Source organism: Stegostoma tigrinum, chromosome 5 (assembly GCF_030684315.1).
Source record: "Stegostoma tigrinum isolate sSteTig4 chromosome 5, sSteTig4.hap1, whole genome shotgun sequence".
Taxonomy (NCBI): Eukaryota; Metazoa; Chordata; class Chondrichthyes; order Orectolobiformes; family Stegostomatidae; genus Stegostoma; species Stegostoma tigrinum.
Genome location: NC_081358.1, coordinates 54291667 through 54316686, shown reverse-complemented (window position 1 = coordinate 54316686; position 25020 = coordinate 54291667). Strand labels below are relative to the sequence as shown.

General features: G+C 40.7%; 1 protein-coding gene across 3 annotated transcripts in view; it reads right to left on the bottom strand.

Moving 5' to 3' along the window:
* Positions 1-40: 40 nt before the first annotated feature.
* The window catches only part of LOC125451394 (coiled-coil domain-containing protein 102A-like), a 554142-nt gene continuing 529162 nt past the window's right edge, over positions 41-25020 (bottom strand). For all 3 annotated transcript variants that reach the window (XM_048528428.2, XM_048528431.2, XM_048528429.2), the window contains one exon: positions 41-6552. In XM_048528428.2, coding sequence (XP_048384385.1) covers positions 6435-6552 — 118 coding nt within the window. In that variant the 3' untranslated portion in view covers positions 41-6434. The remainder of the gene's footprint in view (positions 6553-25020) is intronic.

Here is a 25020-nt window from a genome sequence, read left to right as displayed (position 1 = left end):
TGCAGATGTATCCCCTCATTGAATTCTATGGATGTTCTTTCACCAATTCAACTGACTTCAGCAACAAATAAGGATGAAATAGAGAGTTTCTGAACAGCAAGGGTTTACATTGAAGAACCGATAACATAACTTTGGGGGAAAAAATGTCATGAGAGTTTCAGTGCTCATAGATAGGATCATTCCAGAGACAGAAGACATATTCCAGACTAAAAGGTGTCAGGAGATCGTGGGCCATTGTGTACTAACATTGGAAACCATTTGGTCAATTGTTTTTGCCCCTTCCCCATTTATTTCTCCTATCCACCAATCAGCTCAGGTTACTTTTTGATACAGCCCTGGGCCCTGAAACATTCATTGCTTTGTCCTTATGCTTTATCCAACTTGGATATGCTTTATCTCATCCATGAGATCCACGTTCTTCAGTCCATAGCCATTGAGCAATTAATTCCCAATTTCCTTTCCCACTATGAGCTGACATTGTAAATAACTGGTCTCTATAGATTACAATGCTAGAATTCCTCCTTTAAAGCCATACCCATCGGTGCAACCCAACAAAAGAAAAATCTTAATTTCGCATTCCTTGCCTGTTATGACTGATCTTCAGCCTCTTTTGCCTTTTCTAAATACTTGAAGACATTACACAAGTCTTGCCTATTTTCTCACAACTCCATGTTGAATCTCTCCAAACTGCTTGTTATTTCTCCCAAATGGCCCAAGCTAAATTTATGAATGGCATCCTCTATGATTGTGACCATATGCCATTGTTCCTTCTCCATCCTCCTTAACACCTCCGCAGTCTTTGACATGACTGTCTGGACCATCCAGTTCCAATATCTATTCATCATTGCCTAGCTCCATTTCCTGCAACTTGTCAGGTTTTATTCATACCTAAATCTAGGCAGTGCTAGGTCATCTTTACAAATGATATTCTTACTCCTCATGTCAACATTCTGTAGTTTATCTGTATAGTACAGACCTTTTCTCTTCCTCCAGAATGCACTACCTCTTTGTAACTAAATGTAAGAGGATAGATCCCATATCTACGCAGAAGTCACCCAGCTCCACTTCTCTCATGCTGTGTTGTCAGTCTATTTACTGAACATCCAGTCTGAGGCAATCTGCAATTCTAACTTGTAAAAATTGTGAAGACTGCAGCTATCACCTTTGACACCTCATCGTTATTATTACATAACATCTTCACCAATTTCACCTTCTGACTCAACCATTGGCTTAGGTGGGTTCTAACCTATGCATCAGATTTACTTCATAGGAGAGTTTCCAACCCCAAAACCTCTTCATCACAAAGTCCACCTCAGTGCATTTGTCTCTGTCAGCTCAGCTGTTAGGGGCTTGGTTAGTTCAGTTGGCCAGATGGCTATTCTACGTTAGCTAGTTCAGTTGGCTATTCAGCTGGTGCAGAATAATCAGCATGTTTTCATTCCTATACCGGCCGTGATAGTTCATGGAAGCCAGCCTCCTCACCTTACCCCATGTTTGAGGAGTGACTACCCTCAAGCTACTTATAGACAATTGTCTCTTTAACGGACAGCGATGCCTAAGGTCCTTCGTGGACAATGGTCCCTAACATCAGCCCATCTGCTGTAGAAACCAACATCTATCCTTTGTCATCCCCTGCAAGTGCTATTACATTACTGTGCTGGCTAGCCTTCTGATCTCCACCCTCTATAAACTTCAGCTCGTGTGATCATTGTTGACCATGTTCAATTCCATTTCTCTGCTACTGCTGTTCTCTTTCATTTACATTGGCTCCCAAACACCTGAAATTCCAAAGTTGCTTCATATTTAAATAACTTCATGGTCTTGGTCCCTGTATTTTCTTCTTGCTTTACAATTGGTGTACCAATGCCCCACCAAAAACAGCTCTGTTCCTTGAACTCCAGCCCAATAAGTGGTGGCTGAGCGTTCACCTATTTATGAAGAATCATAGAATCCCTGCAGTATGGAAACAGGCCCTTTGGCCCAACAAGTCCACACCGAACCTCAGACCAACCCACCCAGACCTATTCCCCTGTAACCAACCTAATCAACACATCCCTGAACATTATGGGCAATCAACATGGCCAATCCACCTACAGCACCTGGAGGAAACCCACACAGACACAGGGAGAATGTGCAAACTTCACACAGTCACCTGAGGGTGAAATCAAACACAGGTTGCTGGCACTGTGAGGCAGTAGTGCTAACCGCTGAGCCATCATGCCACCCTTCTTGATGCATACTCCATCAAGAGACAGTCCAGAAAGCAGGAAACAAATTTGCACTCTGCCATCCCCTCTGACTCGTCATCCCACTGACTCTTACGTTTATCTTTTAAATCCATACTTTTTAATTTTTTGTCATTCTTTTCGACAATTCATTCTTCTTGTCATTTTTTTGCTCTGGTTCTATGTCTCTCCATTGAAATCAATGTTGTCATTAGTGGAGGTTAGATTTGCCAGGTATGATCAGAAAAGTTACATCATGAAACAGAAACGGAAACTGCTGGAGAAACTCAGCAGGTCTGGTAGCATCTGTGAAGGGAAAACAGAGTTAACATTTCAAGTCCTATATGGCTTCTTCAGAAATGAAGAGTAGAAGTCAACATTCCACCAAATCACATCTCTTTCCCACTTCTAAGCTTGTCATAGAGTAGTGCAGCATGGAAACAGAACCTTCGGTCCAAACTGGTCCATGCTCGTCACTGTCCCTAGTCAGCCGGTTCCAATTGCCTGCATTTAGTCCATATCCCTCTAAACACTTCCTAGCCATGTACCTATCTGAATGTTTTTTGAAATGTTGCCATTGTACCTGCATCAATCACTTTTTCTGACAGCCCATTCCATTCATACAGCATTCTGTACATGAAGTTGCCACTCAGGTCCTTCTGAAATCTTTCCCCTCTCACCTTAAACCTATGCCCTCTGGTGTTCAATTTCCCATCCCTGGGAAAAAGACTATATGCATTTGTTCAATCTTGCCCCTTATGATTTTATATACCTCAATAAGGTCATCCCTCATTCTCCTATGTTGCAAGGAATAAAGTCCTATCCTGGCCAACCCCTGGCTACAACTTAGGCCTACTAGTCCTGACAACATAATTATAAACCTTCTTTGCACACTTTCCATTTTAACCAGGTCTTTCCTATAACAGAAACGTTACCAAAGCTGTACACAATACTCCAAGTGCAGCCTCCCCAATGACTTATACAACTATAACATATTGCACCAACTCCTATGCTCAATGCCTCCACTGAGGAAGGCCAGCATGCTAAATGCGTTCTTCACCACCATGTCAACTTGTTATGCCACTTTCAATGAACTATGTACTTGTACTACTAGAACACTCTGTTCCACAACATTCCCCAGGACATTACCAATTACTGTGTAAGCCCTACCCTGGTTTCACTTGCTAAAATGTAACACCTCACACTTATCTGTATTGAATTGCATTTGCCAATCCTCAGCCCACTTCCCCATCTGATCAAGATCCCTCTGTAATTTTTGATAACCTTCCTCGCTATCAACGATACCTCCTAATTTTATATCATTTACAAATTTACTAACCATGCCTTGTATATTCACATCCAGACCATTCATGTAAATAACAAATAAGAAAGGTCCCAGCACTGACCCCTGTGGCACACCACTAGTCACAGGCCTCCAATGTGAGAAACAATCTTCAACCATCACTCCCTGCTTCCTGCCATTGAGCCAATTTTTAATCCAATTAGCTAGCTTTCCCTGGATCCCATGCGACCTAACCTTCATGACTAGCCTGCCATGTGGGACCTTGTCAAAAGTCTTACTAAAGTCCAGAGACAACATCCACTGTCCTCCCCCCATCTAACCTTTGGATTACCTTTTCAAAAAAGATTTACCAGACATGAATTTCTGCACACAAATCCATGCTGACTATCCCCCATCAGACCTTGACTGCCCAAGTATTGGCTGATCCTGTCCCTCAGTATCCTCTCCAATAACTTGCCTACCAGTGATGTCAGACTCACTGGCCTGTAGTTCCCTGGCTTGTCTTTGCTACCTTTCTTAAACAATGGAACGACATTAGCCACCCTCCAGTCTTCCGGAACTTCACCAGTGGCTAAAAATGAAACAAAAATCTCTGCAAAGGCCTCTGCAATTTCTTCCCTAGCCTCCTACAACATCCAAGGATGGACTTGATCAGGCCTAGGGGCTTTATCCATCTTAATGCACTTTAATGCTACAGACACTTCCTCTCTGTTAATATGTAATGTGGTCCAAAACATCTCCACTTGTTTCCCTTATTTCCTTAGCATCCATGATTCTCTCCTCAATAAACACTCAGGAGAAATATTCATTAAACATCTCCCCCATCTCCTGCCGCTCCACACATACACAGCTATGCTGATCTTTAAGGGGACTTATTCTCTCCCTAGACACCATTTTACTCTTAATATTGTTATAGAACCTCTTGGGATTATCTTTAACCTTATCTGTCAGATCCATCTCATATCATCTTTTTGGTCTTCTGATATCCCTCTAAAGTGTGCTCCTACACCTTTTTATAGTCATCGAGGGATTCACATGAGCCCAATAGTTTAAACCCAATGTATACCTCCTTCTTTTTCCTTAACAGAGCCTCAATATCCTCATCAGCCAGGGATCCCTGAAACTGCCAGCTTTTCCCTTCACCCTAAAACAGTGACATACTGTCCTTGGACTCTCGATATCACTCTTTTAAAAGCCTCCCATTTGCCAGTTGTTCCTTTTCCTTCAAACAGACTCAGCCAATTGATCTTTGCTAGATCCTGCCAAATGGCCCCAAAATTGGCCCTGCAAATGCTGAGCGCCTTAACATGTGGACCTGTCCTATTTTGTTCCATAACTATGTTAAAGCTAAGAGAGTTATGGTCACTGGTCATTAGCAAGATGAGAAGATTCTATTCTTAACTGCCATACTCAGGGGTGGGTCCCCTGCTTTCTGGGCTGATCTGCCATTTTAAACATGACCAAGAGGATTTTAGTCAGGCTGATTCACGCTTGGGCTGTTTCCTAAAGTGTTAAGAGTTGGAAGAACTAACTGCCTGCAAGCGATGGGTGACCTTGTGAGGCCTTTTGTCAGAGACTGATTGCAATTTTCTCTCCTGTTTTCTCGTACCCTACAGTGTTGGAGACTAGGCCAGCTGCCTGATGGTGGTCTCCCAGTGACAGACCAGGTTGGCGGAGCAGCAGGTATTCTAGACAAACACTGTGACCCCTCCAACCTGATTGGATACTGCTGCAGCCTTAGCTTAACCTGCAGAGAGGAATCTAATCGACAATGCTGACCCTGCCTCTGAGGGTATTTCGAAGTTTGTAAGTCCAAATATTTGGCGAGAGGAACCTCAATCAAAGTGGAAGCACCTTCTCTTTAAGTTAACCAACTGCTGCCACTGTTCCTTCCAAATTCAGGGGCCTCCTATCGCCTGTGCAGCTTTGAGATCCCATCCACTGCCTTTAATTGGATGTGAGCCTGCTCACTGGCCATTAATTGGCCAATCCAGGGAAAATCCCTGCTGGGGTGAGCGCTTCCCCAACTGTGTGGCATCATGATCGCATTTGACCCCAGCACTGGAAGTCCAATCCCAAACCCAATCTCTTGCCCAGCAATACAACATGAAAGTGTACAACTTGCAACAAAAAAGCCCTTAAGTAAAATTTCTAGAGTGAGAATCCATGAAAATTCTTTGTGGATCGATTCAAATTTGGGAGGACAGTGGCATCAATATAGGCAACCATACAATGGCAATGCTTTGTGCACAAAGCTATACGGTGTCACTACTAGAGAATAAGATTTACGAATTGACGATCACAAAGGGTGAGTTGGCATTGTGAATTGGACCTGCATGAGAAAGTATTGAAGAGTGGACTCTAAGAGGAAGTTGCTGACAGGGTGCCATGCACATTCTTACAAGAATTGAGGTTCTGCGGCCTGCTCTCACAACCAGTCAATTGCAGTAGTCAGAAAAGGGTGGACATATTTACCCTTTAAATTGTGAAGAGTTACTGATTGTTTCCAATGGGCTACAGGAAGATCGTATTCTAAATTTCACATCATAGTATTAGTTCTTACAAACCATTTGACACTGAATTAACTGTACACTTTGAGGATTTACGAATAAAAAGAATATAATGATTTTATGGTTCAAAATATATTACCATATTACACACACTAGTGATGGATTGCAGAACTCAATGTTTTGAATAATTATCATCTCTTTCTGTTGAAAGGTAGCAAATCTCTGATGGGTTTAAAAGCTTTGATTGAATTCATCTTAAATGTGTTGTCATTTTATTTCATTCTTTTGCTTGACAGAAGTTGTTTGTTTGGTGTGTGACCCTGAAGAGAAGTAAATTTATTTTCGATCTTTTACCAGTTTCCCTGTTTTCACAGCAGTTACATTGGATTTGTCATCTTATTTCACTTCGAGTTCCAGGTCATCTTCCTCACTGATTGTTTCTGCAGCGTCATCAGGGTTATACGCTGAGCTGAGCTTCATTCCAAACAGTGAACTTGTCTGCTGTCTTCTTAACCTATGTAAAAAGGATCAAGATCACTACAATATTTTGGTTTAAGCTTCTAAGTAGCAGCTTTATTTGGTCAACCGAGTGAAAACATATTGCTAAGATCTATATTGGCAGAGCTCATGTTTTTCCAATACACAGTGCCACAAACTGTCCCTGTAGAGACATATCTCACACTCTTAAATCCAGGGAGCTTAAGGAGAGGTTATCAGATTCTGGGATGAGGAATTCTGAAGTGTGCATTGGAATATTGATAGAAATAAAAACCACGTGACTTGCAATGTACAGCAGTTTAGCCACTGACTCTATCCTCTGCACTGGCCACGGTCTGAAACTGAACCAAGCTGTTAGGGATAGACATAATGGGAACCGCAGATGCTGGAGAATTAGGGGTCCAATTTGTTCCTCTAAGAGAGTTTCTGACCTCAGTCTATGAAGACCACAGAGTTCCATATCCATAATATTGTGCATCTCTCTCCACGCCCAACTCACCTGCTGCTGAAGCCCTCATGCAATCTTCTTTCACCATTAAATTTGAATATTGCAATGCTGTCCTGGCCAGCACCCCCAACCCAACTCATGACTAATTGTCAATACAGCGATTTAAAAATTAGAAACCTTGTTTACAAAAGTCTACCCTTGCTTTGCCCTCCCTATCTCTGCAACCTTCTCTAATTCCACAACATACTGACTCCCTGCTTTCCTTCATCTGTGGCTTCTTGATCATTGCTAAATTCCTTTATCATTGCCACTGGTGATTGTGCCTTCAGCTACCTTGATCCTAAGCTCTAGAATTTGCTCCCCAGTCCTCTGTTTCTCTTTCCTCCTTTGAGATACTTCTTAAACCCACCACTTTGGCCAAGTTGCTTAAGTATCTCCTCAGGAGGCTTGGTGTAAAATTGTATTTGCTAATTGCTGTGAAATGCCTGAAAACAAATTTCTAGAGTAAAAGATTATATATAATTGTAAGTTCTCGATGTTAGAAGATTGGCAAAAGCGAAGATAACAAAGCGGAAAAGATTAATGCAAACTTTATTCACATTTAAGCAAAATAGAATGGTAATTACTTATCATGTTATCATTCAAACAGTTACATTTATTAATTTCAAGTTCCTCAATCCACTATTTAAATAGACAGGTGAACCCCTTAAGACCAATTGGTTGAACATGCTTTTGTGGATTTAAGGCCCAACATTTTATGTGATTTTACTCTTCAACTAATTCTAAACTATTGGAGTGTTATTCAACTTTGTTCAGCACAGTCAATGAAGGTTGTCTCATTAAAGGGCTAGCTTTCAAATGGTATTTTTAATACTTGTCTCTGTTGTCCACCAAATGGTCAATTTTAGTTTCCCACACTGGATATGTATCTACATTGTTTTACTTTCTGACTTTATTTCTATGATTGATATGCTTACCAAACGTACTACATACAAAAAAATTCCCCCAGTTGCACTAAAAATATGCCCAATCACATAAAGAGAATAATTATGAGCTACTCAATCAAAATTCCTCAAAGTACAGACTGTAAAATAGAAAGACTTGCATTCATATAGGATTTTTCACATTCTCAGGGTGTCCCAAACTGTTTTATAGCCGATTAAGTGCCTTTGAATTCAACGATGTTCTGTGGAAATATTATAATAATCACACAACAAGTTTCAATACTCTGGAAATATCATATAGTTATTCATTCCATGATCATCTTCCACACCCCAGTTCTCAGGTACCATAGTGTAACCTACCCTCCATTGTAACTGCTAGCAAGACACGCTCATACCAAATATTAAATTGATATTTTATTGGTTGGCCTCATGCCAGAGACCTTTGTTAACCAAAACAAGGACAGTTGACTGAAACCAAAAGTGGCTGCCACAATTTGCATCATTGCATTGAGACAAAAACAAATAACTGCAGATGCTAAAGATCTAAAACAAACAAAAATGGCTGGAGAAACTCAGCAGATTCAGTAGCATCTGTCAAGAGAAAACAGTGTTAAGATTTCATATCCATTGACTATTTTTAAAACTCATATCAGCGAGGAAATTGTAGTATTTATGCTGTTTCTGTTTACATTATTATGTGGTCCACTAGTTTGGAGAGATAGAGTTAAAGACGACCCCAACACCATCTAAAAGGCACAGGAGTGTGATGAAATACTCCTTACTTGAGGGCAGCTCCAACAACACTCAGGAAGCTGGGCACTCTCGAGGGAAAAAAAAAATCCCTTTGATTGGCACCCTGTCTAACACCTTCAACATTCACTTCCTTCACCATCAGCACACAGAGACAACAGTGTATACCACACAGAAGATGCACCGCAGCAACTCACCAAGGCCCTTTGGACAGCATCTTCCAAACTCAGTACTTCTTTCGCGTTGAAGCACAAGGTCAGCAAACTTACAGTAGCACTATGAGCTGTAAGTTCCCCTCCAAGCCACATACTTTCCTGACTTATTTATGTAATAAGCTATCACCATTTCTACAGTATTACAAAGGTCAAAATCCTGGAACTCCCTATTTAACAGCACCATAAATGTCCCAGCATCCAAGAACTGCAGCGATTCAGGAAGGGGGAACACTACACTTTCTCCAAGGCATTTAGGCATGGTCAATAAATGCTGCCCTAGTCAGTGATGCCCACATCCCATGACTGAATAAATAAAACATTTAGCCTTTCCATTTTATATGGGAACATTAACAAAATCAAGCTGGAATTCTCTTAATTGTCTCAGCTAGATTTTTATGCAATTTCCAAACTTTGAACGCAATTTTCAGAAGTTGCTGAAAGTATTGAAAATAATTGCAATTTACTTCAAGTGTAAACTAATATATTAAACTAATGTACCACATTAATGTATTTTTGCCTTCAAAGATCTTACCTAAATTGATCATTAAACCTGCACCAAGAGCATTTTCTAAATTTAAAGGATGGTTTTAATTGGGACTCCGTCATTTCTTTCAGAAGACTATCCAAGTGAAGTCACAGAAGATGGATTGCAGTGAAAGTGCAGGAATTGTTGCAAGATAGCCCAACTGCAAATGCTTCCAAACAGCAGAAGGGCGAGTTAGAGTGTGACAATCAGCACTTCATAATTAACATGTGTTTTTCTGTGTTTGCTGCCAAGTAAAACTATTGAATGATTTAAATTTCTAAGGTGTTGGCATGTGACACCATGATACATTTCTTCCCCTGTGGTTGCCTAAACTGAAAAAAGAACTTCAATATCTGCTGGGACTAGCAGGTGGGGGAGGCATCTAGGTAAACAGATGCTATTCTAAAAAAGCACCAGAGAACAGCCATTTTATGAATTAAATTAATTGTAGGCTCTGAAGTTGTGAAGAAGTAACTTACAAGAAAAAAAAATTAGTTGTTGTTTGTGCTCTCTACTTTGTAAAATAGACCTCTTTTTAAAAACTATTTCATAATTCAGTTTTCAAATATACAGGGAGCTCTCTAATATGAAGTGTATATTTATTAAAATCTGCATCAGTTGCAGTAAAGATACAATCTGTATTTTCACATTATGGAAATAACTGTGGGTTATTGTATATGCTGCAGAGCTGGTACAAGTAAATAAATATGCCTGCAGTGCATGTTTTATGCAGTATTTCTTACCCGGTCCCTTTTTATTAGTCAAAATTCAGCATGAAATTTAAATAACATTCTCCACACAGCAAAACTATTGTGCAGATGTAGCAATCTTTTATGCATATGCAGCTACATTGTAGAGAGGCTACACCACTTTATTAGTAGGCACCATTATAGGAAAGGTAAAGGTTTTAATGGTTCTCTTTGTTCCATAGCGAACAAAATCTTTTGTTCTAACTAGCAGGTATAATCTCAATTATTTTTATGGTGCAGAGGAACTGCAATCAAAGTTATGGCGAAGATTTGCTGTGCTTTTTGTACATGGTGAGGAACTGTTCTGGGATCATTTCAATCTTGTTAATATCCTCAGACTCCAGGTTATTACCTACACTGTATCTATCACTTCCAGAAAATGTGTTTATTTATGTCCGAACCAAAGTCATAATTAAAAGACCATAAGTCGCAAGAAATAAAAAGGGCATTCAGCCCATCGAGTTCCCTCTACCATTCAATGAGACCTGGTTGACCTAATAATTCTCACCTAAACTTTCCGTGTCTTTTCCCCATGACTCTTGATTCCCTTCCAAATTAAAAATCTGTCTCAGTCTTGAATATATTTAGTAACCACGCCTCAACAGCTCTGTGATAAATAATTCTGCAGATTCATTAATCTCTGAGAAAAGAAATTCCTCCACAATTGTCTTAAATGTGTGTTCCCTCAGTTTGCGATCATGACTTCACAAGTGGAACCAACCTTTCAACATCCATCTGGTCAAATCCTGTGAAAGTCTTGTATGTTTCAAAAAGTTGACTCCAGTCTGGTGGACCATTCATCAAAAAAAATGTCAAGAATCAAAATATCTCAGGGGAGTATGTTGTCAATGGTATAACAGTTGTATGTTAATATGCATTGGTGATTTTGATTTTACAATTAAGTACCTAAAACAATTATAAAGAGAGGCCGCATGAACAAGGGAAGCAGGGAATCATAAGTAGAAAGCAGTCATTTGTAATGCTGCATTCTATGCACAAAAGTATTATTGTATTGATCAGTTTGTAGCTTCATCTTTAACTAACTGGCTTGCAATCACATTGGCACCTTTCTATCATCCTAGGAAAAAGGGTCCAAACCTTAAGAGCCCGCACTTATTGTAATCATTTTAGTCTGCCATTTCAAAGACCTACATTTGACCACATTATTATTTAATTGAAGCAATAAGTGATCAAATATTGGTGTGAATCTTCAGTTGAAGGTACAAGAAATAAGACCCGCTGTTAGCAAAATTACACAGCACAAAGAATCGTGTGTGTATTTTGCAGAATGGTCCTAATATAACAATGTCTGGTTGTGTGGTGCTGTGTCTCATGGTCAGTATGTTAGTATGCCTTTAAGAGAACAATAACCAAATCATCACTGAATCATAGCATCTGACGCAGAAATATCAAGATTTGATACTCCATTTTAACTGAGATCATTGAAGCATGACATACTTCAAGACGCATGCTGTTCTTATAACCAAATAGTTTAACTTTAGCCCAAACACTGATGAACCTGCAAATGCAATTTCTTAAATAATAGCTGACTGTTATACATGTCAGTTACATCTTCCAAAACCACAATATCCAACTAGTTTATTCTAGTTTATGATGTTACAAGGGATAACATAAGCATTGCCATACAGGTAAGAATACCATGGTGAAGGCATAAGTGATACAAGATTATGTTTACAAGAGAGGTGTAGTAGTGGCTCAAGTGAAGTCACATGCATAATCATAATTGTACAATATGATATTCCTGAGTAACAGACAGAATTGAGGTCATTTGTTCATGTACTTTTTTTATGTGCAGTCCAGAACTGATAAACTGGCGGCCTTACCAAGCCCACTCTGGGCGCACAAAAAACATTAATTCAAGTTAGATTTAGGATTCCAGTCAGATTTCTATGAAGTTTAGAACTTGTCATGTGCTAATTGCTTCTCCCCTTTACTTAGGTTACAGTGATTACTCTTCAAAAGATAATCAAGACAAACCTATGGACAATGAGAATTTTTTCTTATTTACCAGAGAGGACATTATACAGCAAGGGGATATTAGGCTTAATTTTGAGATCTCTGTTGTGGATTTCTCTTTTCTGATCGCTGTTTTCAACCTGGTGCCAAAACAAGGGCATCAATGGGTGTCCACATAAGCAGCCAATCACCTTGAAGTGTTCTCATGGACATCATGGCAGCAAGTAAAAATCATAAACCCTTTACTTTTAGTCAGATTTTTCAGATATGAAATAAATGAATAGCATTAAAGTAAAATAGAGCATAAAGATAAACAAATTCAAAACATCAAAAAAAATAGAATTCTTTCAGATTGGAGAAATTTGACATTCCACAATTAGTTTTATGGGTAGTGAAAGTGTTTAGCAGTAATTATTAACTTAAAATCACTATCAGTAATTTCTGAATTTCTGCATATATCTGTGCATTTGCAAACTGCTGAGGTTTCTGTCAGTTTCAATGGAGTTTTGATGCTGAAAACTGGTAGTTACATCATTTCAAAATCGAGCCAGTGATAGAATGGAAAGGAGCTGTGGAAGAAAACAACTAAATATTTATTTCAAATGGTGTGCAGTTACTTTTCATACAATTGGATTGTTTGTTAGAAACTGTAGTAAAAATTAATTGAACACAGAATTGATGAACTCTTATAGCCAGAATAAACTCTGCTGTACAGTCCATTATGTCTGATTTATGGGTATAATAGGATCTAACTTAATATTGGGCAAATGCTTTTCTCTTTGTGGTTAAAAACCTGTCACACAAGAAGTAAAAATGTGCCTGTAATAAACAAAAACACAGCATTTTAATATAACCTACATTAATGCTTGCTGAGAACATGCCCTAGGTTATCCTGTGTATATTATACTAGCATCTTCTGGGCAGAAGGGTAATTGAAAGATCTGTGTGTAATTTCATATTATTACTCATGGCCCTGTTTTCTACCAGTGCAAGCATGTCAAAGGTAATACCCACTGAGCTTCAATTTGTTGATTAAAAATAAAAGAAATCAGAGTTGAATTTCCAAATTAACAATAGAAATTCCCATATTAGTGGCTCTGACTGTGAAGAGTTGGTTTTAAGTTGTGAGTTGTCTTTTAGCTTGTCAGTTGCTTGGGAATGGCTTCATGTTTGCTTTGAAGCAAACATGCTTTGGCCAGTTCCTTAGGCTTGCACTTATACCATTTTTTTGGAGGTTTTAGTGATATTGGTTGAGAAACATTGATGGTTGTAACAGCAAAATTTGTAGCTGTAATGGCAAACTTTCCAGTCTTTTCCAATTATGCCCAAGAGCCTTTTATATTCAACTGAACATTTTTAGTTTCCTGCATCTTTTTTTAAAAAAAAGAGACTTCAAGCAAACCTAGGTAAGTTAAATGAATAAGTCCAAAACAAAAAGAGCTTCAAGTAAATCTCCCTTTATTGAAGCCATTACAAATAGTGCCACTCTAAATATTTCACGTAAATCTAGTGTCACCTGGAAGGCCTTTCGGTCCGAAGCTGTTAGTTTAAGACAGCTATACACATTTATTGTCACTATTTCTTAAAAGTAAGCTTTTAATTTTTTCTTGGTATAAGTAAACTGCCTGTTACTGCATTCTGACAAAATAGTTATCTTTTAAAAGCAGCTAACATGTTAATTGTCTCCTATAAATCACTGAGCAATAATTACTATAACAAAGCTGTTTGAAGAATTTCTGGCTATGATTCAGAGGCGCTCACTTTCCTGAGACAGAGGTGACCCTCATTATGTAAAAGGTAATGAGAAGCAAGGCTGCATTTCATGATGTAAGCCGTCATTTATCTAATTCACAGCTTGCTATTTTGAATGACCAAGTAGCCAGAAAGCTAATTGCTGCAATCACTTTCACTGTCATAGGCAAAGCAGCTGGAACCGCTGATGAATTTTTTTTGCTACAATAACAACTCGTATTCATAGAGAACCATAAACTTAATGAGAAGTCCTAAAGCACTTCATAGGAGGATTATGAAACAGAATTTGACTGTGAGCCACATAAGAAGACAGTAGGCCAAGCAGCCAAATTCAAAAATGTAAATATTAAGTTGAATCCTAAAGAACGAAAAACAAATAATGAGGCAGAGAGATTTAGTGATAGAATTCCTTAACTTTGGTGAAGGCACAGTTATCAATAGGTGAGGTATAAAATTAGGGATACAATCAAAAATAGAAATATACACATTAGGAACAGAGGTAGGCCAGTCAGTGTCTTAAGCCTGCTCTGCCATTTATTAAAATCCTGACTGAGCTGTTTGCATTTCAAAAATCTAACTACCTCTCCCTTGAAAATTTTCAATCACTCCCTCTCCACTGCCTCCTGGGGCAAAGAATTCCAGAGTCACTCAAAACTTCTAAGAGAAAGCATTTCTTCTCATTTCAGTCCTAAAAGGTTGATCCTTAATTTTAAGAAGGAGACCCCTGCTTCTGGACTCATCCACAAGCAAAAATATTGTTGAGCCTATTCAGGATTTTAAATGCATTAATCCAATTTCCCTAAAAATCTTTTAAACTCCAGCAGAAACTTGCCCTGTCTACCAACATATCCTCGTAAGACAACCCACTATTTTCAGGTATCAGTCAGATAAACCTCCTCTGCACCACCTCCAGCGCAGTTTCACTCCTCCTTAAGCAAGGAGATCAAAACTGCACACTATATTCAAAATGATGTCTTATCTGTTCAACTGAAGTATAACATGCTTACATTTTAAGTTCAATTCCTCTTATAAAGAAGGATGGAATTTCATTAATCTTCTAAATTACTTGTTGTTCCATTCTTTTTATTCACTCATAGGCCATTGATGTCGCTGGCCAACCAGCTTTTATTGCCTATTTCTAGTTATATTTGAGAAGATGGTGTGAACCGTCTTCTTTAATTGCTTCAGGTAGATCCACAATGCCCTTAGGGAGGCAATTTCATCATTTTGACCTAGCAACGGTGAAGGAATGGCAATATATTTCCAAGCCAGGATGGTGAATGGCTTGGAGGAGAACTTGCAGTGGTGGTGTTTCCATGTATCTGCTGTATTGTCCTTCTAGATGGAAGTGGTTACGTGTTTGAAAGGTGCTATCTAAGGATCTCTGGGGAATTTCTGCAGTGCATCTAGTAGACAGTACATACTGTAGCTACTGAGCATAAGTGGTGGAGGGAGTCGATGTTTGTGGATGTGTTGCCAATCAAGCTGGCTGCTTTGTTATGATACTGTCAAGTTTCTGGAGTGTTACTGGAGCTGCACCCATCCAGGCAAGTGTGGAGTATTCCATCACACTCTTAACTTGTGCCTTGTAGATGGTGGACAGGGTTTGGGGAGTCAGATGGTGAGCTACCTGCTGCAGTATTCCCAGCTTCTGACCTGCTCTTGCAGCCACTGTATTTGCATAGTGAGTCTAGATGAGCTTCTGGTCAATGATAACCCTAGGGTGTTGACAGTGGAGGGATTCAATGATAGGAACATGACTGAATGTCAAGAGGTGGTTGTTAGATTGTCTATTATTGAAGATGGCCATTGCCTGGCATTTGTGTCATGCAAATGTCACTTGCCACTTGTCAGTCCAAGGGGGGGTATTGCCCAGATCTTGTTGTATTTCAACATGGACTGCTTCAGTGTCTGAAATGTTGCTTGTGGTGCTGAACATTAATGATTGCACAATCAACATCCCCACTTCTGACCTGATGATGGAAGGAAGGTCATTGTCGAAGAGCTGAGGATGTCTGGGCCTAGGACACTACCCTGAGGAACTCCTGCAGAGGTGTTGTTGAACTGAGATGATGACCTCCAACAAATACAACCACTTCACATGCCAGTTATGACTCCAACCAGCTGAGAGTTCACCGCCCGATTTCCATTTATTCCAGTTTTGCTAGGGCTCCTTGGCACTATACTTGGTCAAATTCAGCTCTAACGTTAAAGGCTGTCACTCTCACCTCACTTCTGGAATTAAACTTTTTTGTCCACATTTGAACTGAGGCTGTATTGAAGCCAGGAGCTGACAGTGACCCTGGCAGAACTCAAACTATGCGTCACTGAGCAGGTTATTGCTGAACAGAAGGTCTTTGTTGGCACTGCCGACACCCTGCATTACTTTACTGATGATTGAGAGTAGACTCATAGGGTGCAATTAGCCAAGTGTGGTTTGTCCACCTTTTGGCTACTGAACATACCTAGGCAATTTTGCACATTGTCAAATAGATACCTGTGTTGTAGGTATACTAGAACAGCTTAGCTAGGGGTGCAGCAAGGTCTGGAGCGCCAGTCTTTATACTATAATCAGAATGTTGCCAGGTCTCATAGACATTACAGTATCCAGCGCCTCCAACCATATCTTGATATCATATGCAATGAACTGAATTTGCTGAAGACTGGTATCTATAATGCTGGGGACCACTAGAGGAGGCTGAGATGGATCAGCCACTCGGCACTTCTGGCTGAAGATTGCTGCAAATGCTTCAGCCTCATCTTTGCAGTGATGTGTTCTTCCAACATTGAAGGTGGGGATTTTGAGGAGCTTCCTCCCCCTCCAGTGAACTGTTTAATGGTTCATTACCAATTACAATGCATGTGGCAGGACTACAGAGTTTAGATCTGATCCCTTGGTTGTGGGATCACTTATCTCGATCTATCCTTTGCTGCTTATATCGTTTGGCAGGTAAGTAGTTGTGTTTGGTAACTTGGAATCCCATTTTTGACACCTCATTTTTAGGTATGCCTAGTGCTGCTTCTGGCATGCCCTCCTCCATAGAATCCCTAAAGTTTTGAAGCAGGCCATTCAGCCCATCAAATTCACAACGACCCTCCGAACAGCATCCTGTCCAGACCTACCCTATACCTGTAATCATGCATTTCCCATGGCTAATCCACCTAACCTACACATCCCTGGGCATAATGGACAACTTAGCATGGCCAATCCACCTAACCTGCACATTTTTGGACTGTGGGAGGAAAGCAGAGCACGTGGAAGAAACCCATGCAGACTCAGGAAGAAAGTGCAAACTCCATACAGACAGTCACTGGCGGTGGAGTTGAAGCTAGGTCCCTGGCACTGTGAGGCAGCAGTGCTAACCACTGAACTGCCATGGCACCCCTTTTCCATTAAAGACTAGAAATACACATCAATTCTACTTACCAGTCAGCTACTTTACTGAAGTAAAAGTAACCAAGTACCTCTCTCCTTTCTCCATTGAGCTCCTTGAGATGCTCAACTCCAACTTAACCAATGTAAATTGCACTTATGTGGTCTCAAGTCACACTTATACATGGCTACATATACATAGATCCAACAGAAAGGGCTTAGCTGAATCAGTTAACAAGGATCCAGTTTCACCAGTTCACGATTAGGCTGCTTTACAATACACCCCTTGATAATAAAGTCTGTTCAATGCTCACAAGTGTAGCATTTTGAAATGATGGATTTGCACGTGGTAAAATTTTAGACATTTACCATGCTAAATGCAAATAGTCAGCTTGACCAGCTTAATTTTAACTCTGTGAAGCAGACTGGTTGTAAATCAGCTAAAATCTCACCCATCTTATGGTCTTATACGCATTTAATACACAACCCTCTGAAGGGCATCCCATCCAGACCCAGCCCACCCGACTCTATCCCCATAACCCCACCTAGCCTGCACATCCCTGGACACTATGGACAATTTAGCATGGCAAATCCACCCAGCCTGCACATCTTTAGACTGTGGGAGGAAACTGGAGTACCGGAAGAAGCCCACTCAGACACAAGGAGAATGTACAAGCTCCACACAGACAGTCACGTGAGGCTAGAATTGAACCCGGGTGCCTGGTGCTGTGAGGCCACTGTGTCACCCCTGCGCTCTCCATAAACTATGATTTCCTGCCAAGTGATAAATCAGCACTAAAGTCACCCTTAGAAAGGTTATCACACTTGTTCAATCTACTAATCTACTGCCATTTGCTCCCCACCCTTTACTTTTCTGAAATTCAGTAGCATGATTGATAAAATACCTTTCTCGGATAAAGAACTGTCAATATAATTTGAAAGATTCATCTGAGTTCAATGTAAATAGCGTATAGTTAGAACAGTTAGGTGCTTGTTTTCACCTGGTGCAGACTCAATGGTTGAAGGGCCGTTTTCTGTGCTGTGATGTCTATGATTCTATATAATGGCTGCAAAGGGGAAACAAAATGCTGCTAGATATCAACCCCTCTTAATTAAGAAATTATTTATCAAGAAAATAGTGTCAACTACAAGAAATGGATAAGTGAGATATTAAAATTTTAACTGTCTGAAATTCAGCATGAACCTGCCTTCAACTTTGTTAGTTTAACTGAAACAAGATGGGAAAGGGGATGCCGATAACAACACAGTCCCAAATGGTTGATTGCAGATTTTAGTAATATTGTGAGACTACGTGCCTCAAATGTAAACTTGCCTTCTACATGTTATCTTGACTGATTGAGTTCCCCAATCCTCACATATTTATCCTACAAATTTTACAAGTTGTCACATTTAAAGGAAGGTGAAGATTGCTTCGTAGCACTGCTTGTGGGTCAAGTGAAACGGAGATAACATTTCTTCCCAGTCTACAAAGCTTGTCTTCCTGTTTGTTCTGAGATATTCCTGTTGTCCATTCTTATAATCAAGCTGCTTTACATCAGGGATCAGACACTAAAGCCAGCTCCGATCCAGGTAAGCAACCATCCACCCCAGCATCAAACTACATGAAAGTAGTGTACTTCAAAGCTGGTTTCTACCAGAAATTAGCATCGTTCATTCACTGCCCCACACTGGGTATTGGAGATATCACAGAGATTGACAACATCAACCCAAGATCCGGGCAACCTCATCCAAGATCAAGACCATCTTCCAATGCTCCCACTAACTAACTACAAGCAAATTATATCCTCCTGGTTACAGCACTTCCAAGGCACATCTTCCCAATAGTGAACCAAAGCTGTCAAATGAGCTGGAAGACAGCTTGCTTGATGAAAAAAGAGACAGAAGCAATGGAGTTAAAGCTCCATAGCAAACAACAAACATTGAGGAGGAGGACTGCAACAATTGACAAGACATTAATAAACTTGCAGAATGGACATTTAATGAGCAATGTTGCAGAAGTCAGAAAGGCTGAGACAAAAAGGACCCTGCAGGCTGGAAGCAGATAAAATCCCCTCTGCTCTCCTGGGTTAGTTGGCAGGGATGGGTGTGTGGGGGTGGTGATTATCAGGAACATATTCACTGTGTACTATCAGCTAATGCAACAATGGCAGAGGAGACTATCGATGGAGAATACTGCTGTGCAACAGTGCACAGTCTGGATGATCCAAACATCCAAATTTTATTCCTTGCAGGCCTATTAGCTGCTCAGTGATGGCCCATACATGCAACATTGTACCTCCCCATGGTGGCACTCTGCAGATTCCTCACTGGTGTCATTCACCAAGCTTGGGGCTATCTTGTGTCTCTCAATCACCAGCCCTCCCATCATTGTGGTGCTGCAGTACATAAGAATCTGAGAGCTGTCAGGGTATCAACAACAAATCTGAAGTTTTTACCCCTGTGATCACCTATTCTGTTGATGGAGACTGATCCCAGGGAGGTCTATTAACTAAATAAGTACAGTCAAAGGCCTTTTGAACTTCCAACTATTGCAGCAAATTTCACTGCCCTTGCTGTCTAGATTTCCTCATCTAAGGGGAATGCTCATAGGTGCTGGGGTCTCAGAAAAGAACATCTCTGAGCACCTGGATAGACTTGGGAATTGCAGCTGTGACCTCCCACAAAGATCCTCTAGAAAGCCTTGGAAGCAAGTAACTTTCAAAGATGTTTAGGGCCATGCTGACCTTCAAGGCAATCAGCATTGAACGACCTTCTTATGGTTACAGGTCTTTATGCAATAGTTTGTATATGTGGGATAATGCCTCTTGGAACACTGTGTGCATTGTCCCTTGGTCAGGTGAAAGTAGAGACAGTGCCTCCTGCATAATCAGTTACAAGTCAATACCCATTGTTGTTGTGATCCCTAGTTGCCAGGAACATTGAGTCTCTAGAGATTGGTTCCCTCCCTGTCGCAGCTTTGGACATTGCTGTTGTTGCTGCTGCTCTAGGCTTCTGCCCTGGTTCCTTCTCATGGTGGTCTGGAGAAGGGAAGACTCTTCTGTGCTATAGTAGAATCGGGTTCAGATGATCTCTGAATACGGCATATGGATCCATCCAGTGAGCCCATTCCTTGAAGTTTACACCCCTCCAAATTGCTCCTTTGGTTTATGTTAAGTTCTGCAGTTGGCATCTGTCCTTCCCAAAAGCCATGGAGTGCACCGTTCTGTGGGGTTGCAGTGGATAGCTCCCTGTTGTGCGACATTCAAGTGCATAGAAACTATATGCATTGACCTGGGTAACTGAAGCCTGTGCATGCAGGCTCGCAGTGTAATAGTGAACTTCCCTTTAGCAATCTTGAATCACAGTAGTGCAAGGGTTGCTTTGCCATCACAGACATACCTCCAACCACTCGTCTACCATGTGAATCTACCAAAGAAACTAGATGTTCCAGTCTAGGAGTGTGTTGGCTTCACTAACTTGGGACCCTCAATACTTTCAGCTCATTCCCTTATTGCATGGCTTTGCCTGTACTTTGAACTTCAAAAATAAGACGCCAGAGTCCTGTGGCTTCAGACCTTGTTGGAATCTCATTGTAATGTGACTGGTGAGCCTTGGAGGGATACTGATTGTTTCGGGTATTGGACCATGCTGTTTCACTTGCACAACCAGTTGAGTCCCACAGTTGGCCCACCTGTAAACAGATCCTTCCTCAATCATGTTCATGGCAGATTTTTCAAAGTGCGACACAGTGACAAGGAGGTAAATATGGGAGACCACCTTTAGTCACTTGCCCATTAGGCCCCCTCTTCTTTCACCTTCCTGCCTCACTTTACTTCTTACACTATGTAACCATTCAATCTCTCCCCACCTTTACCCTAGACATGATTATAAATTATGCTGCCATTCCAGCTCTCCTATTTGAGCCTGGACCTGTAATACTCTCACAACCATCATGATCACAACCCTGACCCTTTCTTTTCTTGAGGTCATCTGTCTCTGACATTGAGGTGCTCCACCACGAGGCAAAAGAGTATCTGCCCTTGGCCCTACCAATTACACTGCATCAGAGTTAACAGCCCTCCTAAGACCATAAATAAGATCATAAGAAATAGGGACGGGGTAGGCCATTCTTGGGTCTGCTCCTGTATTCACAGGATCATGGCTGATCTGACACTTTTCACATCCAATTTTTTTGTCCTATCCCCATAACCCTCAGCCTTAAATTATACACAAGGACTCTGGCCCCACAGCTCTCTGTAGCTAGAGGGAGACAAGCCTCTGACAGAATAAATTGCTCCTCACCTCAGTCTTCAAATTGATGCTCTTTTTTCAGAATGCCTTCTGATCTTAAATTCTCTCATGAGGGGAAATGTCCTGTCAGCATTTGCCCTGTCAAGCTCTCTAAGAATCCTATATATTTCAATGGATCACCTTTCATTCTTCCAAACTCTAAACAGTAGAGTTCCAACCTGTCTGACCTTTGCTCATAAGACAATACCACCCATAAACTACCAAAAGAAGGTACTGAAAAGCATTAGGAATGGGCTAACATAAAATAGAGTGTAGAAATAAGTGAGTCATCGTGTTTGCAAACTATGTTTAATGGGGTACCGCAAGGATCAGGGTTGGCCTCAGCTGTTCATAGCATACATCAATTGCTTGGACCTGGGAATCAAATGTAATACAGTATTTCCAAATTTAAAGATAAAACAAACCTAAGTAAGAATGCATGCTTTGAAGATGATGTCAAATTTTTTCATGAGAATTTGGACAGGCCTAGAGATTGGGCAAAAACATGGCAAGTGAAATGTAGTGTGGAAAAAAATGTGAATTTATCCACTTTAGTAGGATGAACAGAAAAGGAGTAGTCAATGAAGGCTAGACACAATAATTAGAATTAGAATCATTGTCACATATAGTCACTTTACAAAAGACCAGGAGTGCAGTGAAAAGTGTACAATGTCACCAACACAGTACCACTTTGGTACAAAATACCTAGGTACAAATCGTAGGTATAAAAAATAGAGAAGATAAAGAAATAAGTCACACCACATTACAGATATACATAGTATAAGTTAGGACAATAAGAAATAAAACTAAAAAGTTAGACATTACAGTCACAGGAAGAAGGATCTTGACGTGCTTGTCTACAGACTCTTGGAGGCAGGAAAGCTTAATTGGGTAGTTAAGGCGGCAAATGGGACACTTGCCTTTATCAGTTCTGACCAAGGTTATAAGAGCAGGGAGGTCTCCTTATCTTTCCCTCACTTTTGATGGTTTCCATTGCATGTAATGGGCTTATTCATGTAAATATCTAAATTAGCTATACAGGTGATTACTGGTGGTGGTTAGCAGTTAAAAACAAAAGATCACATAGTAAGGTTAAAATCCATTCAGTTGCATGGATGTAAAAAAAGGAGCCGGGGCGGGGGGTCAATGGGAGCTGTACAGAATTGATTAGGCCATAGCTGGAGTATTGTTTGCAGTTCTGGTCACCCAACCATAGGAATGATGTGATTGCACTGGATAACGTGCAAAGGAGGCTGAAAAAGATGTTGATTGGGATGGAGTATTTCAGCCATGAAGCTCAGGTTGCTTTCTTTGGAGCAGGGAAGGTTGAGGGGGAACCTGATTGAGGTGTGTAAGATTGTGAGCAACACAGATAGAGTGAATAGAAAGCAGCTGTTACCTTTATTCAATGGGTCAATAAGAAGGGGGCATGAATATAAATAGTAAGGCAGGAAGTTTGAGGGGAATTGAGGAAAACCTTATTCACTTCGGGCATGGAGGAGGTCTGGAATAAACTATTTCAGAAGGTAGTTGATGTGGGAAACTTCATAACCTTTAAAAAGGTATTTGGATGAGCACTTGTAATTTTGGTGGTATAGACTTGATGGTCTGAAGGGTCTCTTCTGAACTATATGATTCTATAAACAGGCAAGCAGAGTATTTCTTAAATGGTTAGAGAGTGGAAAGCATAATTGTGGAAAGGAAACAGGGTATCCTTGTCAATAAATCACTGATGGCTAATCTCCAAGTGCAGCAAGCTATTAGGAAGGTTAATGGCATGTTAACCTTTATTCCATGACGATTAGGCAGTGAAGTCTTGCTACAATTGGACAGGAGCTTGGTTGGACTGCACCTGGGATTCTGTGATAATGGGAACTGCAGATGCTGGAGAATCCAAGATAATGAAATGTGAGGCTGGATGAACACAGCAGGCCCAGCAGCATCTCAGGAGCACAAAAGCTGACGTTTCGGGAAGGGTCTGGGCCCGAAACGTCAGCTTTTGTGCGCCTGGAATTCTGTGCACAGTTTTGGTCTCCTTATCTCAGGGAATATTTTATTGTCACAGACAAAGTGTAACACAAATTCACCTGTCTTGCTTCTGGGATAGTGGGACTATCCTGTGAAGTGAGATTGGGTAAACTGGGCCTGCATTCTCCAGAGTTTTGAAGAATAACAAATGATCTCATTGAAATATTCAAAATACATAAAGAGGTAGGCAAGGTAGATAAGCAAGAACAGTTATTCTTGCTGAGGAGTCTAGAACCACAGGAGCGTGGTGGGGGGGTGGTGTGCAGGGGCGGTTGGGGACATAATTTAAACATAAAGGGGATGTATTTCATACTGAGATGAGGAGAATTTATATTTTCACTTGAGAGATTGATGAATCTTTGCTCAGTTCATGAGTTTATGTATGTTTGAGTTTGATAATTTTTTGATTATTGGTGGCTTACAGGGTTATGGCAATATTGTGGGTAAGAGCACTGAGGTGTTCAATCATCCTCAATAATATTGAATTGTGAGAAGACACGACAGGCTGAATGGCCTACTCTTCTTCAATGTTCTTATATTCTTGCAGAGTAACTACACAGGAATTTAATCAAGAACACAGGTGTAAAAACACGTCACTAGAAGAACAAAGCAGCAAGTACCTGGTCTAACATCCAAGAATAAGGCAAGCTCATTGGTGCATGTCTCTGATACGCAGTCAGGTCTCTGGACACATTTCTTATTTGGTGGGAACTTCATTAGAAAGGGCTCTCAGGCAAGATGGTCTTTTAATGAGAAGCAAATGAGCTGCCTGGAACTTACTGTTGAAAAGTTTGACTTGCCTTAAAAGAACTTAATTGCAAAAGTTCATCCAGCCATTGAGATTCTCATTTCTGGCCTCCCACCCAATTTAGTTCTCCTGCCCAGCGATCTTCTTACTCCCAGAATCTGCAAACAAATCTGCCCAGAGACATTGTCAGCAGGATGGTCCCTCTGGATTGGGACATTTGGTCCTGAATTTACACCTGACGAGGAAGTCACAAATCCAAAACATTTGCTGCTTAAATTGAGGATGAGTTTGTCATCCAATTAAGGGTGATGGGTGGGTTCTCAACATAGGAGGTCAAACCTGAGGCTTTCCAGCTCAAGAGGGGAGAGTGACAGCAATAGAGGGGAAGAGCATATTAAGTCCAGAAATGTGCCTCCAACTTTTTAAAGCCAACACTAACAAAGAGATTTTGCTGCCTGGATGATACCTCTAGTTAGGAAAGTCCTTTTTTTAAAAACAGTGAGATTTCCAGCTGTTGCTGGACCTTGACAGGCTGGGAAGGCTGTAAGCCAGAGTCTGTTGCTGGAAGACCACCTCCTGGTGGCTAAACAACCTCTTCCATCTGGCTGCACCTCACCCATGTCTACAACAATAGCACAGGGTTTGGGATGGAGTTGGGGAACAGGCATGCTGGCTAGCAAGGCT